General features: G+C 32.8%; 1 protein-coding gene and 1 non-coding gene across 2 annotated transcripts; one reads left to right on the forward strand and one right to left on the reverse strand.

Moving 5' to 3' along the window:
* Positions 1 to 9,740: 9,740 nt before the first annotated feature.
* On the forward strand, positions 9,741 to 10,434 carry LOC107925405 (basic form of pathogenesis-related protein 1). Its single transcript, XM_016856066.2, has one exon. It carries the CDS (start codon positions 9,812 to 9,814, stop codon positions 10,295 to 10,297), a length of 486 nt encoding a protein of 161 aa, XP_016711555.1. The 5' UTR covers positions 9,741 to 9,811; the 3' UTR covers positions 10,298 to 10,434.
* Positions 10,435 to 15,816: 5,382 nt separating this feature from the next.
* LOC121206407 (small nucleolar RNA R71) lies at positions 15,817 to 15,923 on the reverse strand. Its single transcript, XR_005901462.1, has one exon. It is a non-coding gene; the product is annotated as a small nucleolar RNA R71 (small nucleolar RNA).
* Positions 15,924 to 19,554: the final 3,631 nt, after the last annotated feature.

Below are 19,554 nucleotides of genomic sequence, written 5' to 3' on the forward strand. Positions count from 1 at the left end.
GAGTAAAAAAAAATAATTATTTAAAATTTAAAAATACATAAATTGTATATAAAATTCAATGCATATAATTTTTTTTTAAAAATATTATTATTATTTGAAAATATAATAAACTTTCATATTATCTTTACAACATAAAAGTTATATAAAATTGAAAATTTGAAAAAAATATTTTTAATTTACTCAAAAAATTAAAATAACACTATGTTTTTATTTAGAATATAATTATTATTATTTAAAAAAATATGTTGAAAGACATTTTAATCACGTTTCTGTTTCATTGGATGCTAATTTGCGTGCCAGTTGATGGCATTAGTCTGAGATACCAACTTGTTGAATGAAGTGATTACAGGTATTGGGATCACACAATAATTTTCTTTTAAATCTATCTAAGTACGTAATATATTCACTGACATATTTGATACTAATGTGGCGTATTAGGCGCACCCCTCAAAACTTATATTTTATACTTAAATTCATGACTTTTTTATAAAAAAATATAAGAAAATAATTTATTATTAATATTTTAATTTCTTCTTAAACAATTAATATAAATTGTTTATAATATTTAATTTTCATATATGTCTAAATAATTAAGTATGTCTATGTTCAAGGGGTTTTTTTTTTTTTGATAAGTGACTTTCCATTTAGAACACTTATTTCATTTTAGGTAAATTACTTTTTTACTCCTTAAGTTTTTAAATTATATATAATTGTTTTTCCATTCAAATTAAATTATAATAATTTTATGTAGATCATAAAAAAATAACATAACATATTTAAGTAATGCTTAAAAAAAACAATTATTTATAACTTTTAAGTAAAAAATATATAATATATTTACTTTATTCACATTATAATGGAATTCAATAAAAGACAAGAATGATTTGATTGAGGTGAACAATTTGAATTTAAAGGTGTGGGTAACATATGCAGGGAAGTTGAAGTGTTGAAGGAGATGAGGATGAACTCTCAAAACCACAAGGGACCTAAATTAAAAATAACTCAAAAACCTTAAAAAACCAATTTCCCTCTCAAATATGGTATTATTGAAATGTTATAAATTTTATAACAATTTTTTATCAAATAAATATAAAATATTAAAGTTGATATATACAATTTAACTCATGCAGGATAAAAAAATTAATATAAATTATTTCTTAAGTATTAAAATATAACCATTGCAAATTTAGAAAAAAATTATACATTTGTAAAAGAAAATCAATAAAAATAAATAAATTTATACTCAATAGAAATATTACATAAAATATATTAAATGATAAATAAGAGTTAGACTCGAAAATATTTTCCATTTTAAAAAAGATATTTTTCTTGTCTATTTATAATGTTTTTCATTTTGAAACGCGTGGAGATACATAATGTTTTGGAGACGACTCGTCCTCAATAATAAATCAAGTGCATAAAAAGTCAATTATTTGCATGTACAATGAGAAAAATTTAATTGGTATTGATATTATTGTTAGTATAGGAAGACGTGAATTCAAGTGCGTTGAAGTGTATTATTCTCTTATTTAAAAATTGATGAGTAATTATAAATAATTTTAAATATTATATCAAAAATCGTAATGTTACACTCATATAAATATATATTACATCAAATCTTAATTTGACAATGCAAATCTTAATTTGATAATGCAATTTGGGGTTCCATCGAAAATTGTGAGAACATGTGAATAATCATTAATCACTTGGGAGTCTGGAAACCTAATTTTTAAAACTTTTAGTTTGTAATTAATGATTTTCAATTTTATGAATTTAAATTTTGTTTATATTGGAGAATAAAAAAAAATCAAACCGAAAAATATGATTTTAAATTCAAGATTCAATAATTAAAATATGATAAAACATAAAAAATAATATAAACAGCATATGAGTAATAACATGTGCTGAGATTAACATAAAAATTATTAAAAAAATTATATGGATATATTACATTGAAAATAATTGCAATAAAAAAAATAATATGAGCACATTCACACATGACATTGTATGAGAACTATCAAATGTTCACAACTATTAAAAGTTTATGTCTAATTTTCAAAAAAAAGTATTACATAATTTTCAATTGATTATTATTTTAAATGCCCAATTAATTATGTGGTTTATTAGTTCATTTTTTTTATAAGCCCAAATTTATGTATTTTATAGGGTAAATTTTTTTTTGAAAGAATAAAAGGAAAAAATATAGATTCACTTTAATGACAATTTGGGAGAAGCTAACCCTACGGAAGAGGAATTGCAAATCAATGTTGGATTTTAATGGTTAAGGTGAGTTTTGGTTTAAATTTCTTGAAATCTTTGTGTTTTAAACTATTTTTCTTAAAATTCATGTATTTTATAATTGGATTAGTTTTATAGATTGTCAAATTTCGATGAGATTCTTGATATATTATTGATGACAAATGAAAGTTCTCTTCAAGATCTTTCAAATGGTATGTGTGGCATTAATTTCTATTGAGCAAATTAGGAGAATAATTTTTGAAGTTTCTAATATGTGAGTTTTAACAGTTTTTAATAGTTGACTTTGACACACTAGAAATCTATCTATATATGTTCATTTGGTATTACTATCTTGGTCATATGACTCTTGTGCTAAGAAATATGAGGCCCCAAAGTAGATTAGTTGAAACTGTTAACACAAAAAAAAATTTAGACATATTGTGATCATTTCTTATGTTTTGGTTTTCGAAAATTGAGTTTTTAGTAACCAAATTTGACAAAAAAAAGTTTCTAAGTTTTAGTAAAACATTTAATCTCCTAATTCATGTTTTTATACTGTTGAAATACCAAGTAAATTGTAAGTTTGAACGGCTTCAAATAAACCAAGCGATTATGAAGTTTAAAATTTCAAAATTTTGAAATTTCAGTTTTAAATTGTTTTTAAAAATATTTTTGGTTTAAATACTATTATTTGGTTGGAAACCATACTAATTGAGTTTTATTAATTTATTGAATTTTCTTATATATGTATGTAGTTTAGTAAATTTGTTTTATTTGCGTTCAAGGTAAAAATATGATTTTGTTAAATTGTACAATTGTATCTTAGTTTATTAAAGGGATCGCCACACAACCAAAATGTTTTAGGATTATTATAAAAAGTGACACCTTTTAGGCTTCTAATTTATTGACCAGATTCTAATTTTCAAGTTTCATTCTTAAATTTAGGCTAATAGGAGATTTGTGATTGCTCCAGTGTCGATTTAGTAGACCAAGTGACTCGAAAATCTTTTGATACTAGTATGGTTTTTAAATTTACAATGTATAATTTTGAATTATCTAAGTGTTATATTTTTCTATACTTAAATTGGATAATGTGAATATTTTTTGAGAAATATGTTATCGGATTTTATGTTTAGCATATATATGGCACTCAACTATATTTTAGTATAAAGCGTGTTCTAAAAAAATAAGCCATCAATTTATATTTTTGTATAAGAAATATATTTTCTCCTCATATGTTATGTTCTAACCTTGCCAATGGGTGTTAAACATGGGTCATGTCGACATGTATTTTGTACTTGGAAATCGGTTTCAATCATGCCATCGAATTAGATTAATGGTTTTTGATCCATTGCCATGGGGTAAATTGTGGTTTTTGTTCCAATTCAATGACACTCGAGTTAATTGTGATTTTTTACCTTTGTTACCAGGGTTAAAGGTGACCATAACAATAAAAAGGAAGTTGAGTTTGATCTATTAGTGTATATATATATTATAAATTCATATAAAAATATTGTCTCTAAGAATTGTTTTTATTGCGAGTGTTAATAATGAGATTTATTTTATTTAAACAGTTTCGTGTGCGCATCATTATGAGAATCTAAGATCACAAACATAAACACGAAATTATTTAAGTAAAACAAACTTCAAAATTAGCGCTCGCGATAAAAAAAAACTCTTGAAAAACAATGAAAATAATTTAATAATGTCTCACTTGTAAATTTTAAAAAGTAATCAATTTAGAGCTGATTTGGTTGGGATGAATAGCATCTCAATTTCGGGTCTATTCTTAAGGGAATAGTTATTCATTCATTTGGTTCACTGAATTACCTATTCAGTTGAATACGTTATTACAGTCTGATTATGAATGCACCTGTAATAGTTATTCTTTAACTATATTAAAGAATAGCAATTCTGTACAATAACGAATAAATGCAAATTTTGTTTTTCAATTTTACCCTACATTATTTCAAGCCAAAACAAGAGAAAACCTAATTGAGCTTTTAATTGGTGTTCTTCAACCTAATCTGCAAATGGATTACCAGATATAAAACCAAAAAAAAAAAAGGAAATAGACTTTCTAGGTTTTTTTATTCAAGTTAGAAATAAGAGGTTTTTGGCTAAAAATAAAGGGCGTTGAGCTCGAACTTTTGAAAGAGAAGACAACGAAAAATAAAATTTTGAGAGGGGAGATAGAGAGGTGGACCATGAAAATTCATCGAAAGCCAACCATTTTTTCTATAGATCTAGGCTTATTGGTAAGCTTTCAGGAAAAAAAAAAATCAAGCCAAAATTGATGTTATGAGAAATTTGTCATGAACTTCCGATGACTGTCGGCAGTGATGTAATTGGATTTGATAATAGCTTCAACTAAATAGGAGAATTAACTGCTCTTGAAAGTGTTTTTTTCTCTAAACTCGTCGGCGAGTTAGGGTTTCTTGAAGTTGTTGGGTCTTTGATTTGTGATCTTAGTCTACATTTCGTCTATTTGTTGTCTTCTCAATCTAAGGGTAAAATTGTCATTTATGATCTATTCCTTTCAACCAAATGCATGAATACTATTACAATACTCATTCCATTCTATCTAACCAAACCACTGTTATATCTATTCAATTCTATTACAACCTTATTCTATTTTCACAGAATGACTATTCTATTACAACCCTATTTTATTCCAATGAACCAAACATACTATTAGTATACTGAACGAATGCGTGAGAATACTCTCTAGCAAAAGCTATCTTAAGGTTTTAATAAGCCAAAGAAAAGCTCAACTTTAATAGAATTTGAGTTGCATGGAAGAAGGAGAGGCAACTCTTTTCGTACTTATTAAACAAGAAGTGAGAATGTGCTAGAATGCATAATAGAACAAGAAAAACTAAAAACAAATGAAAACCTAAGTCTAGTATCAAAGAAAATAAACTATCCAACAAAAAACCCAAAACAATGGAAAACAACTTAAATTTTTCGTTCAAAGTGTTCTCGATGTACTAAAATCAAAAAATTTAAATTAGAGTCTCTTTATATGATAAATATAAGATCTAGAAATTTTGGATATGAAATTCAACCTACAAAATATTTTTTTGATTTGTTTTCTCTTTTTCTACATTTTCACTTTTTTTCTTTTTTGTGTTTTGTGAGAAATATTTTTTTTTCAATGTACCATAGTTCCAAGAAATATCATACAAAATTTTAGATAGTTTCGAGTTCATTTACCTACAGAAAAGGATGTTTTTCTGAAAAGTTTTTGGGTAGAACAATTTGTTTAGAGGTTGTTTAAACAAATTGATGAAAGTAGTTTATTCAGCACAAGGAAGCAACTCAAAACGTCTAAATATGATACCAAATGATAGGGGATAGTGGACCAAGATAAAATTCAAGTTGTTGAGCATGAGAAGAATCAAACCAAATTCTAGAAAAGAAGAAGAAGACTCATTAGAAACAATGAAAATAAAGAGAAAAACAAACCATAAAATCAAGAATGATAAAATTAGGGTGAGATGGGAAAAAAATTGATGGTAGGTAATGAAAAGTCGATGTCGTATGACATCCTTTGAAAAAAAAAACTTTAACATACTTCACAAATGGTTTCAAACTAACTCCTTAAGGCCAAACCCAAGAGTGCTTCCCACGACTTGAAGAATAAAACCAAGAAAAAAACCACTTCTAAGGCCTTTACATATGCTACTTAATTACATCAAAATAAAACTCTTAAATATAATGAAACTCTAATTAATCTAAACTAGAAAGTTTAGTTAACAATGGGTAGTTTTAGTAGAACTAAACTTTCTTGTTGACTAAGATAAAAGAAATTCCTAAACAACTTAAAATACTTAAAAATATCCTAAAATTTGAAATAAATAAATAATAATATAAAACTTAATAAATACAATATTTGGCTCATATATAATCAAAATTAAGCACTAAAACTAAACCAATATGATTTAAACTCGAATTAAAGTTCGGATCTCTTAATTTTCTGTAATAATCCCATTAAAAAAATTCTATATTCACTAAAACGACCATAGCTTGAGCTCTCAGGCCTAAAATTGAGTGATTCAAAGGGCATTTCGAAGTTAAGAGTTAGCTCTACGAATAGTATGGACACATCTCAACCCAGAAATATCTGGATCCCATTCAAAAAGTCATTGCAAGTTGACTAATTTTTCAAACTTGAAAAATGGTAGCTTTTGTGAATTGATCTTTAATAAATTTCACCCAATTCATGCATATATAACCAAGATATGTATGCAATTAGCAAAAGGAACAAGCAAAGTTAACTAGTCAAGCATTTAGCATTTAACCGAGTATAAAATCACAGTCATCCAAATTGATTACCTTAGTTTTACCTGACCTTCCAATCTCCAATTTGTAGCTCAACTTCTTGTGTCACACCCACAGTTGGGATCTCGTTAGAGTTAATAGTCTTTTTCAATCCAGCTGTCTTCTCAACCTTATGACCAAGTTTATCGATGGCTTCCTTGAATATGCCTAAGAGCCTGTATATCCCTCCTATGGGCTTCCACTTCATTGTGCCAAGTATCAAGGTCTTGTTGAGGAAAAGTGGATTGTTGCTAGTACTTTGGATTCCTTTTTCCATTATTGTCTTTGAACGTCAATGGAAGGTGTTATGATATCTTGGTTGTTGACATGGATATTGTTGGTATTGGTTATCATATGGGTCAATGTAAAGGTTATAAGGGCGCATTTTTGCTTAAGATCGGTTATGCCGACAAATTTGGAATGCTTGGGTGGTGGGAATGTTGATGGTAACTTGGTTTTCAGGCTCATCAAGATGATTCATTCAGTCCACCCCCACCACACAAAATTGTTGACACAAAGAGGATAACGTGGGTGGAGATGAGGTTCACATAGTAGCAAGGGACTGTGTGAAGACTCGAGCATATTTTGGATGGTTGGGTAGAGTTTTTGGTATATTAGAAGAGTCTTACCTTTCATAGAATTGAGTGTGGTATTTATAGTAGAGGTTTGCCTACTAACCACTCTTAGCCCTTAACATATGTCTAAGAAGCTCTTGTCTAAATTGACAAATTTGGGAGCAAGTTAGCTCTCTAGCCAAACGACAATTAGATTGATAGGTCTAACGACTAGACAACGATTGGACTTGACCACTTGATTTGACGAGGTTAAAGGGTTAGGCTCTACTTGTAGAGGATGCCGTAAAGTTGGTGAGGTCCATGATCTTGTGAGGCGTAGTGTTGGGTGAACAAAACTTCATGTGCAAAGAAAGACATAAACACGTAACACAATTGCATGACAGGAACACAACATAAAAAGGATGATTACAACAATAAAATACCACCAACATAACACAATACTTCAAAAAAAAATATCATCACAACACGAATATGCACATGTCAAAATCTGTACGTTAGCTATTTGTTGCGAAAAAGACTAGCATTACTGTAGTTACAGGCAAATACAAGTTCTATAACCAAAATTGTTTAATCGTTGAAGTGAAGGCACAAACAAAGGTTTTATGCTTGGCTAACGTAAGTGTTCGTTCCAATGCAAGTTCAAGGAACCAATGAAAACAAACTACCTAAGCACCAATATTGAAGACATATAGATTGTCTTCATTCCAAGTTGTTCTCAAAATTACAAGATAAAATTCATTAGGTGATAATTGACAATAAATCATTGGGTCCAATTTTGAATATCAAGCTTACGTTAACCACAAACTCGTGGTTTTAAAAGAGCTCAATGGGCCACCTTAAAACGAACTCTACAAGCAATGTCCAAAACGCGGGAGCCTTTCTACCTCTTAGAACCCCAATTTGTTCTTTTTGAAAATGCCCATTTTGTTAAAGAGAAAGAGATAAAAGGGTTGTTCGGATAAGATATTGTTGTCAACTTAAAATTAAATTAAGTCTTTTTATCACTAAATTAGTGATTTAGTTGATAAATGTTGTCGAGTTTAGGCTTTGTAGAGTGGAAAGAAAATTAGAAAGAAGAAAATTTGAAGGGTAGAAAAATAGAAGATAAAAAATATAAAATTTCTTTCTATTGGTGTGTTAAAAGATGGAAAAATGAAAATGTAATTTTCTTTTAATTTATTACTTGGTAGAGTTAAAAAATAAAATGAAAGAAAATAAAACATTTGAAATTCCCATGTGATGGATTGATGGTTAAGGGTGTTCATTGCCCTAGGTGTAGCTTGAGTTCGAGTTTCGTTAGTCGTGTTTGTTATTCGGGTTTTACTATGTTATTGTAATTTATCAAAAATGAAAAATGTATAATTTTATACTAGTATAATATCTCACATTTTATTTTCTCTCATTGTTTCAATTTGAAAAAATTAATTTTTATGGATTAAGATGAAAAATCATTCTCCCTTATTATTATTATTTTTTAAAATTTCCATCCTTCCAACGGAACATAGAGATGCAAATAATTAAAAAAAAATCTAACTTTTCATTTTTTACTCCAATTTTTAATCTTCAATTCGGTCTATCCAACAAAGTCTAAAACTTTAAACAAAGAAAAGGAAAATAAGTAAACTTGAAAAGGTACGCATCCCCAATTCATGCATCAAACTGCGCCATCACATGATTAATTCTCTATTTACATATAGTCAAAAGTATACTTTATTTTGAAATTCGAGTAATCTAAAGTTTTCTTCTTTGAAATGAAGAAATGTTTTAATTTTTGCAAGAAATAAATTTAAAATAAAATATTCTCAAATAATACATTTTAATATATTCGAATTCATATTTTCTTACATTATTAATAATATTAATATCAATATTGAAATAATACTGAATAAAGTAATATATTCACTAATACGATTACAAAGAGATTTAAAATATGATTAACCCATTGATGAAGGAAAATATGATTATCCATCATACATGCGCTAAATCCGTGTCAAATACTTTATTAAGGCCGCTAAATATACGTCAAGAAGCATATTTAGTCTTTAACTCCTAATCACATGCTCTACTAATTGTTGCATATTTATCTTTATTATATTTACTGATAATGATATTTATTAATATATTTTACATGCAACTGCCAACTGCCAAGGCTCAACAGCACGAATATTTTTTTTTAAAAAGGCAATTTTTTTGAGTGAAGAAATTGGTTCCGAAGTCGACAATATGTTAACTGTTCTTATGCAATGCATGTGAACTCTGAGGCCTATTTTATTCTTTGAAAAATGGTGTCTAATTACTTCTTTGTTCTACAAATTAAAAAAAAATAACGATGAAATCAAATACAATTTAATATAATTAGATTCGTGACTATTCTTTTTATTAATATTGAATTTAAGATTCGAATCTAAGTATACGGGATACAACTCTAAATATATAATACTTATATATGTAATAAATATTTATCTTTCCTAAATTATTGCCCTAATCTTGGGAGGATTTACTGACAAGATTCAAAATTTATTTCCACCGCACATTCATGTTTCCTGAAGTCCACTTTAAACTATTTCTTCCTTAAGCTATATTCCCTATATAAACCCTAAACCATCAGCATTGTACAAAAAAAGAAAGAAGGAAAAAAAAAAAACAAAACAAAAGCATTAAAACATAGAGTGAGGATGTGGTTCACCAAACTTTCCTCAGCTATATGCTTCATGACCCTATGTTTATCTCACTTGTCAGAAGCTCAAAATTCTCCTCAAGACTTTGTGAATGCTCATAACGTGATCCGTGCTGCGGTTGGAGTTGGCCCTCTTGTTTGGAACCGAACTGTGGCTTCTTATGCTCAAAAGTACGCCGATAAAAGGATGAAGGACTGCGAGATGGAGCATTCGTATGGACCTTATGGTGAAAACCTTGCTGAAGGCTATGGCAACTTGGATGGTGCTGATGCTGTCAAAATGTGGGCTAGTGAAAAGCCTGATTATGATCACAGTTCCAACAGCTGCGTTAGTGGTGGTGATGATTGCTTGCACTATACTCAAATTGTTTGGAGCAAGTCGGTTCATCTTGGGTGCGGTAGAACTAAGTGTGCCAATGGTTGGGTTTTTGTCATTTGCAGCTATGATCCAGTTGGAAATGTTGAGGGTGAACGCCCTTATTAACCACCATTGTTCTGCTTCTTTCCCTCCTTTAATCTATGCTGTGTTTAATTTCCTTAAAAGTTATAGAGAAAAAGGAATTATATATGAATGTCATAACTGTTGTCTTATACAGACTATAATTCATGTGAACTTTTATATCTTTGTTTAATGATCTCTCTCTCTCTCTCTATATATATATACATCTATATATATATTTCAACTTTTTTCTTTCTACTTTACCTTTTAAACTCCTAACATAATTGAGCGATGTTTTCAACAAAAATCCAAACATAAAAATTTGGAACACTCAACAACTAAGTGTTTTATATCCGATCAGCAGTTTAATACAAGTAAGAAATTGGGTCATAAGAGAATTTTTGAAATGAAACCACGAGAATTCAAATGATATTAGCTATTAGGTCAAAATAAATAGTTCTAAATCTTAGATTTTATATGTATCTTTAACATTTGAGATACAATGAGTGTGCTTTTATACACATTTCTGATAACAATGGAATAGCTAATTAATAGCTAACTTTAAAAGGAACAACATTCAGCCTATGGCGAAATCGAGAAAAGGCACCAATGGTTAGTGGCTTTGTTAGCACATCAACCACTTGATCATTCCTAGGTACATGATTTACCTAAGGCTTCCCACTTAATACCTTATCTCGAACAAAATATAAATCAAGCTCCACATGCTTGACCCGGGCATGCATTACGGATTTGCAGCTAGTGAGATGGTGCTCGAGTTATCACACCAAATAATTAGAACACGCTGTAATGGTACCCCTATTTCATTAAGTAATGATTGAAACCATGTAACCTCTGCAAGGACATTTGCCAACCCCCTTATCTTTTTGATGACCAGCCAACCAAGTTGTTACCAAGATAGACATAAAACCTAAACGTTGACTTTTGATCTTCAAGAGAACTCGCCCAATCAGCCTCAGAGAACCCTATCAAAGTGACCATTGAAGGTTGAAATACCAATCCATGATGCAGTGTCCCTCGTATATACCTTAGAATTCGTTTTACTATTGTCCAGTGCACATCATGTGGCAAGTGCATGTATTGACTCACTTTATTAACAACAAAAGAAATGTCTGGTCTCGTCAAACATAAGTATTGAAACCCTCCAACTATCTGTCGATATTGGGTGCCAAAGAGGTGAACCAACTAGAGAACATAATGTAGGTGAGCTTACCATAGGCGTGGCCACTGGCTTTGCTTGTCCTATTGTTGCATTGTTTAACAGATCACGTGCATACTTGGGCTGAGAAATATGCACATTATCACCGTGTTGTGTTACTTCTAGACTGAGAAAATAACTAAGATCTCCTAGGTCCTTTAGTGAAAACTGATTATGCAAAAATTGAATGACTACTTCGATGTATATGTTGGAATCTCTTGTGAGAATGATATCGTCTATATATACGAGTAAAAACACATTGTTACTAGAAGGTTTTTTTCTTAAAAAAAAGTGGAATCTGCTTTGGATGACTGGAAATGTAACTATTGAATTAAGAAGTTATAGAACTTCTGGAACCAAGCTCTAGGAGCTTGTTTAAAGCCATAAAGTGCCTTCTTGAGTTTGCAAGCCATTAAATTACCCTTTTCATCAATAGTTTCGAGCCCAAGAGGCTGTTTCATATAAATTTCTTTAGTGGGATCCCCGTTCAAGAAGGAATTATTGACATCCATTTGTTAGAGCCGCCATTTGTTGGATATATACAACCAAACCTAGGATTGTTCGAACAGTGTTTGCTTTCACCATTGGACTAAAAAGTTTCATGATAGTTCATACCTGCAGCTTGTGAGAAACCTTGAGTTACAATGCATACCTTGTTTTTTGCTACACTACTATTTGGATTCTTCTTGTTCTTGAAAATCCATTTACACCCGACGAGTGATTTGTTAGAAGGGGGAGATACTAAGTCCTATGTGCCATTACAAACCAAGGCATGCAATTCTTCATACATTGCATTATGCCAGAATGGAATACTCATGGCTTCATGGATGTTGGAGGGTTAAATTGGGCTAATGGTGGTAGTTATAATGTATGCCTTCGGTTTAAATATGTCAGCCTTGCTCTTGGTAACCATAGGATGAATGTTCCCAATAGGAGGACTTGAAGAAGCTAAGCTCAAGGGACTTTCATTGCGAGATAATGAAGGTTGCAATTAGGGCTGATTAGTAGCACACATGTCTAGAGGGATTACTCATGATGGTGGGACAACTGACACTGTAGGAGACTATAACATTATGACATGTAGTGAGGAGACTAGTGCTTCATTAATTGAAAAAAAGCAAAAGACCATATAGAAGGGTACACAATCGTGTGAGAGTCTGAGGCCGTGTGGCATTTGAAATTCCTTCCTACAAGGGAGACACGACCATGTAGTAGGCCATGTGGAGGGTCCTAAGTCGTATAAGAAGCAAATACCTAGATTTTCAAAGGGGAAACATGGTCATATGTGATACTGTGCAATCTACACGAGCGACTTACACGCCCATACGGTAAGCCATGTGGTTTGGGTTGTTTCAGTTTTGTCTCGATTTTCTCATAAAAGAACACACACCTAACTTTTGAGGTCTCGTACGATGATCCTCATGTCCAAATCTAATCCAGGTCACCTACAACGGGTCTTTTGATCAATAAAAACGCAAAAATTAATATAATTTCAAGATTTATAGAATTTTAGCAAGATTTTTAGGAAAACTTGAAAAGTATTCAAAACAGATGTAAAATATTGTTAAGAACAATGCTATTTTAGAATCCTAGGGTTTTACGAAATTAAAAACGAGAATGCTTACCGATCTTGGCTTGTTAGAACAAAAATTGACGGTGTTTCTCTAAATTAATATGAAGAACGGTTTGAACGGGTCTCAGTTTCAACTTAGGATCAAAATAAAATTCGAGTGAAGGAGAGATTTTTTTTTGTTACAAAAGGAAAGATGAAGAAAAAATGGGAAAGAAATAGGGGAAAATTTCAATTAAGGTTGAATATGAAGTAGAAAACCTTATGTAATTAGGAAAGGGATTTAATAGTTGAAGTCACAAGAATTTAAGGGTTGTTTTGGCAATTTGCCCTTATGGCTGAAATTAAAGGAAAAATAAAAAAGGGGAAATAAGTGGATAAAACTTTGGATAATGAGAAATTAGTCAAGGCTTTACTACTAAACTAATAGGCTCATTCTTGATCATTTTTCACCAATTTAATACTTAAGCTAGCTTGGTTTTTATAACACCCCCTACCCGTATTCGTTGCCGGAATAGGGTACAAGGCATTACCCGAGTTTACGAATTAATTTAATTTTTTTAACTTAATATAACCCCTTTATAGATATCTAACCTTCCCTGCAATTTTAAACCGAGACTAATCCACATCAACCAATCCAATTCAACATATTTTCAAGATAGATTCATGCATATTTATAAGATAACCTCATCACATACCAAAACCAAGATTTGTTAGCCATACCAATGGCTGACCTGATAAACCGTAATTTATACATATTTTTACCCCATGCTTAACACATTTTATGGATGAATTCTCCTTAGATATGGTGAATTTGGTGATTCTAATCCTTTAATTTCATGTTTTATACTCAGGTGAGCATAGGAGAGTGAAAGGAACGAGAAACGGGCCAAAAACGGAGAAAATGGGCCAACGTACGAGATCAACACGGCCTGGACTTCCTCACACGGGCAGACCACATGGCTGTGTCAATTTGGTAGAATCGAAGCACGACTCACATGGGTAAACCACATGCCCGTGCCTATTTAACAGCTTGACCACAACCTAAAGTAATCACACATCGGCGTGTCCCTATCGAGCCCAAGCAGAGTCCTATTCGGAAAAAGGCCACTTTTGAGGGCTCTTAGGCATTCCAAAGCCTATAAATACACCTTAAAGGAGGAGGAAAAAAGGGGACGCACAGGAGGGAGCAAGGAATTGCTCAAAGAAAGTCGATTGATCCATCTTAGAAGCCGGATTCACTATCAAGACTGAAGATCTCCCTTCAAATTCCCTCAGGAGTTTTTGGTTTTCTTATGTTTTGTTATTTTTATTCTTTTGATATGTTTTCTTTCATTAGTATGAACTAACCCCTAAATACCTAAGGGGAATGAAACCTAAGACGGATCTTGTTATTATTATCTGAATTGTAAGATAAATATTTGACTTGTTCTTAATTATGTGTTCTTAATTCTTGTTTTGATATTCCAGGATATTGATTCAAGTTAAGCTTTTATTCAGAGGAGGAATAGACCTTATCTAAGAGTAAATTTGTCATAATTAAGCGGAGTTGGTTGCTCGCCTAGAGATAGGGTGACAAGATTTTGCCAGATTAGGGTGAAACCTAATAAGGGGATCCATAGATCGAGTTAATGCAACCCTAGGGTGTTAATTAGAAAGAGATTTCAATTATTCAATCTAGGGTTAGACATTGTTAGTCTCGAGAGAGATAATAATATAACTTAGGGATCTCTACGGAACAAGTTGAATGAATAAATCGTCCGATTCAGAGTCAAATAATAAGTGAAGTCTAGGTGAATTTTTCTTTAGGTATTATCTTAATCAATCGAATTTTCAAAAAAGTATTTTCCCTAAATTTCTTTTCTGTGATTTCTTAGTTTAATTAATTAGTTAGATAAACAAAACCCTTTTATTTTTAGGCTAGATAATAAAAAGAAAGTTAATACTAGTACTTTTAGTTCCTTTGGGTTCGATAATCTGGTATTGCTAAAGCTATACTACTGTTCGAAAGGTACACTTGCCTTTATCGTGATAATAGTTAGTTTCAAGAACGATTCATTATAAATATTTAAAACCTGTCACGAATATTAGGAACACTCGATTTTTATTACTTTAGCCATTTTACTTTTATTGCAATTTAAATTTTTATTTTCTTTTCTATTTTTTTTATTTTCTTGTGACAGGTTTTTCTAGTTTATGACCAGAAGAAACCCGTCAGGACCACTACTTTTTGACGGTGAGATCGACCGCACAGTTCGCAGAAACTGAAGAGAAATAAGGCGAAACCTAAGATACACAGAGGACTAACAAGAGGACGACACTTTAACCACAACCGAGGAGATGGCTGAAAACCAAGAAAATCCGCTACCTCCTGCGATTGCTGCTGATCTAGTAAATCAGAATCCTGCTCCACGCACTATGTATGATTATGCTAAACCTAATTTAACAGGAACTGAATCAAGTATAGTTAGACCTGCTATTGCTGCAAATAATTTTGAACTGAAACCTAACACAATTCAAATGATACAATAGTTTGTTCAGTTTGATGGTTTGTAAGACGAGGATCCCAATGCTCACTTGGCAAATTTCCTAGAATTTTGCGATACCTTTAAAATTAATGGCGTTTTTGATGATGCCATCCGCCTTCGGTTGTTTCCCTTTTCGTTAAGAAATAAGGCTAAATAGTGGTTGAATTCGTTACCGCGGGGGTCAATCATTACTTGGGAACAAATGACTAAAAAGTTCTTATTAAAATATTTTCCGCCAGCTAAAACAGCTAAATTACGTAATGATATATCTTCTTTTGTGTAGATGGATTTAGAAACACTCTACGATGCATGGGAGAGATATAAGGACCTTTTGCGAAGATGCCCTCACCATGGGTTACCACTCTGGCTACAGGTTCAAACTTTTCATAATGGCCTGAATCCTTCAACTCGACAAATAGTTGATGCAGCTGCTGGCGGAACCATCAATAATAAAACACCTGAAAGATGCCAATGAATTTATAGAGGAGATGTCATTGAATAACTATCAATGGCAAGTTATGAGGACAAAGCCAACGAAAACAGCCGGTGTTTATAACGTCGATTCAGTCACCATGCTCTCTAATTAGATAGAACTCTTGAATAAGAAAATTGATAATTTTCTTAGTTTTTGACAGGTTCACCCAGTAATGCAGTGCGAAGCAAGTAGAGGTGGATCGAACAGTTCAGAATACCCACCTTATGACCACAACATGAAGAACGAACAGTTAAATTACATGGGTAATAATCCTCGATCTCAAAACAATTCTTATAGCAATACTTACAATGCAGGTTGGAGGAATCACCCAAATTTTTCATGGGGAGGCCAAGGAAATCAGAAACCACCACCCCTCCAAGCTTTTAGCAACCACCATACCAGTAGGAGAAAAAGCTGAACCTTGAGCAGATGCTAACCAAATTCATCTTGGTGTCAGGGACTCATTTTCAGAATACCAAAATGGCACTCAAAAAACAACAAGCATCAATCTAGGGGCTCGAAACTCAGATTGGACAGCTCACCAAGTTGATTTCCGAATGACCACAAGGTAGCCTGCCAAACAACACTGAATCTAACCCAAGGAAGCAACTCAACGCAATTGCCATTCAAGATGAGGAAGGGTTAGTGGCAAAACCAAGGCCAGAACCGGTGGTAAGCAAATGTAAGAATGGGGTAGGCCAAAACGAACAAAAATCGGTAAGTACAAAATATAAACCTCGTGTGCTATACCCCAATACCACAAGGAAAGATCGCTCAGATGAACAATTTGGTAAATTCCTTAAACTTTTAAAGAAATTACATATTAACCTATCGTTTATTGAAGCACTTTCGCAGATGCCGAACGCAGACAAATTTTTAAAGGAGCTTCTAGCAAATAAATGAAAGTTAGATGAAAGGCTACATGTAGAGCTGAATACGGTTTGCTCAGGCATTCTTCAGAATAAACTACCCAACAAACTAAAAGACCCAGGGAGTTTTACGTTTCCTTGTTTAATTGGTAGTTTAGATGTTAATAATGCGTTGGCTGATCTAGGGACTAGTATTAATGTTATGCCTTACAAATTGTTTAAGCAACTAGGTCTAGGGAAACCCAAACAAACTAGGATGAGCATTCAATTAGCAGATAAAACTGTCAAATTTCCTAGGGGTATCATTGAAGACGTACTCGTTAAAATTGATAAATTTATATTCCCAGTTGATTTTGTTGTTTTAGACATAGAATAGGATAGTAATGTTCCTTTAATTTTGGGAAGGCCTTTTTTAGCAACTTCTAGAACAATTATTGACGTTGGCACAGGTAAACTCATACTTCGTGTAGGAGACGAAACAATCAACCTTCAAGCTTGCAACCCGAACAACACATCGAAAATTGAAGGTGATTGTACAAATTGTTCTACTAAGACTGATCATACAGTGAAACCTATTTTGCAGGAAATAAGTTCGAAGAACACACATCAGCCATGTTCAATCCATAACAAAGAATCTACCCATGAAGAATGAAGGTTACGAATCGAGGAGTTAGATGAATGACTGATATTTAAACTGAAGAAACACGATAAACCAAAACTACGCCAGAACGAGCTCAATGCCTCACCAAATCAACTTCAAGTTGGAGACAAAGTACTACTAGATGCAGCAGATCCTCGAATCGCCACTTCTGAACCGAATAAAGAAACTCCTCTTACCGTAACTAGCATTTTTCCATACGGTACGATCGAGGTAAATCACCTCGAATTCGGCACGTTCAAGGTAAATAGTACTCGTCTTAAACCTTATGTTGATAAAATTTATAGCAGGGATGAGGAGTGTAAACTCCTCGATCCACTATGATCACACACCAGAGAGGTAAGTCAAGCTTAGACTATAAATAAGCGCTTCTCAAGAGGCAACCCGAGCACTAACAATATTAATTTCTTTAAATTTTAGTTTTAACATCTAACATACTAACCGACTCATGGAACGCAAGCTTTCTAAAGCACACATGGCTAGGCACACGGGCGTACCTTAGGCCGTGTGAAAACAGGGCGAAATTTTCCCCAATACGGGATGCGATAATTTGCCACGGCTGTATGTAAGGACCGTGGGCGAATATTCCAAAACAACACGGGCGTGCGACATGCCCGTGTCGTAGAACCGTGGTTGAACCTGAGAAAATAGCACTGGCATTCGCCACACCCGTGTCTAGAACCCATGGTCAAACCTGTCAAATTAATACAGGCGTGGGCTTACATACACAGGCATGGGAGAAGCGAGTGAAGATAGACACAGCCGTGCGACATGGCCTTCTACACCCACACGCCCAAGGAACACGGGCTTGGGCCAAATGTTAGACGCACCCAAATTCAAAATTCGCGAATCACACGGGAAAAAATTGGGGAACACGGGCTTGTCCCCAGGCCGTGTGTCCCAAAATCTATAAATACCTTTCACTATTCATCATCTTCTTCAGTCAAAATCCTTAACCCTAGTCGCTGCAAGTCTACATGATCTCCCTGCCACGCTCGTGCACCGCCTCCAACTCTATTTTTGACAGCCATTCTCATCTTTTTAGCGTTTGTTTACTCTTTTCTCTCTATTTTCTAAATCACTTTTATTAATTTTATGATTCTTATGGTTTTATTTGGCATATTTTTTATTTATATTCATAGTTCTCACTATAGTCATGCTTATACGTTTATTCTTTTCCATTTTAGTCAATGCTTTCTAATACATTTATTCTTTTCGTGTGTTCCCATAAGAGTCTAGTTCAGTCATTTTATATTGAAAATAATCATGATTTTATTATGTCAATTGCTATATAAACTTTTATCATTTATATTAAACTGCTGAGTATTGTTGGTTGGACTGGTTAGTTTAACTATATTTATTATTACTTCTTGAGTTAGTTAGTTATGTTATATTCTTTGTTCTTCTTGCAGGTATACCATGTCAAGCTCACGTGGCAAGAAAACTGCCGTTCTCGTTTCGAAAAAGTAGAAAGGGGCGTCTTCCTCAAGCTCTATCTTGAAAATTCGCCACCCATACCTCTAATTTCCACCCGGCAATCAGGAGGAACTATTCCAAATCCTACGGGCTTGACCTTTAGGTGTGGGCCACTGCATTGACTGGACAGCGCTTGAACAAGTCCAGTTGGCTGACGATGTACGAGCACTCCTGACAGTTGATCCATGGGACCTCTTCTTTACGATCATCGAGTTGACGTGCCTTGAGCTCACACTTGAACTTTGCTCGACATTCCATGTTCAAGACGTCATGACCAACTTTGATGATCCTGGAACAGTCCAGTTCCATCTTGGTGGTTTAGTCCGCCAGTTGAGTGTGCCCGAGTTTGATATAGCTTTGGGCCTGTACACAGAGGAGTTCATGGATGAGAATGACCTCGACACTCTCCACCGCCACATCCACTACTCTCTCTCGACGTGCTGGTATGCTTTGGTCCCCGGTTCAACCACTTACGGCCTGAGCCGCTCCAAGGCATCGGCTCTCTCTCCC

This window comes from Gossypium hirsutum, chromosome A01, assembly GCF_007990345.1.
Source record: "Gossypium hirsutum isolate 1008001.06 chromosome A01, Gossypium_hirsutum_v2.1, whole genome shotgun sequence".
Classification (NCBI taxonomy): Eukaryota; Viridiplantae; Streptophyta; class Magnoliopsida; order Malvales; family Malvaceae; genus Gossypium; species Gossypium hirsutum.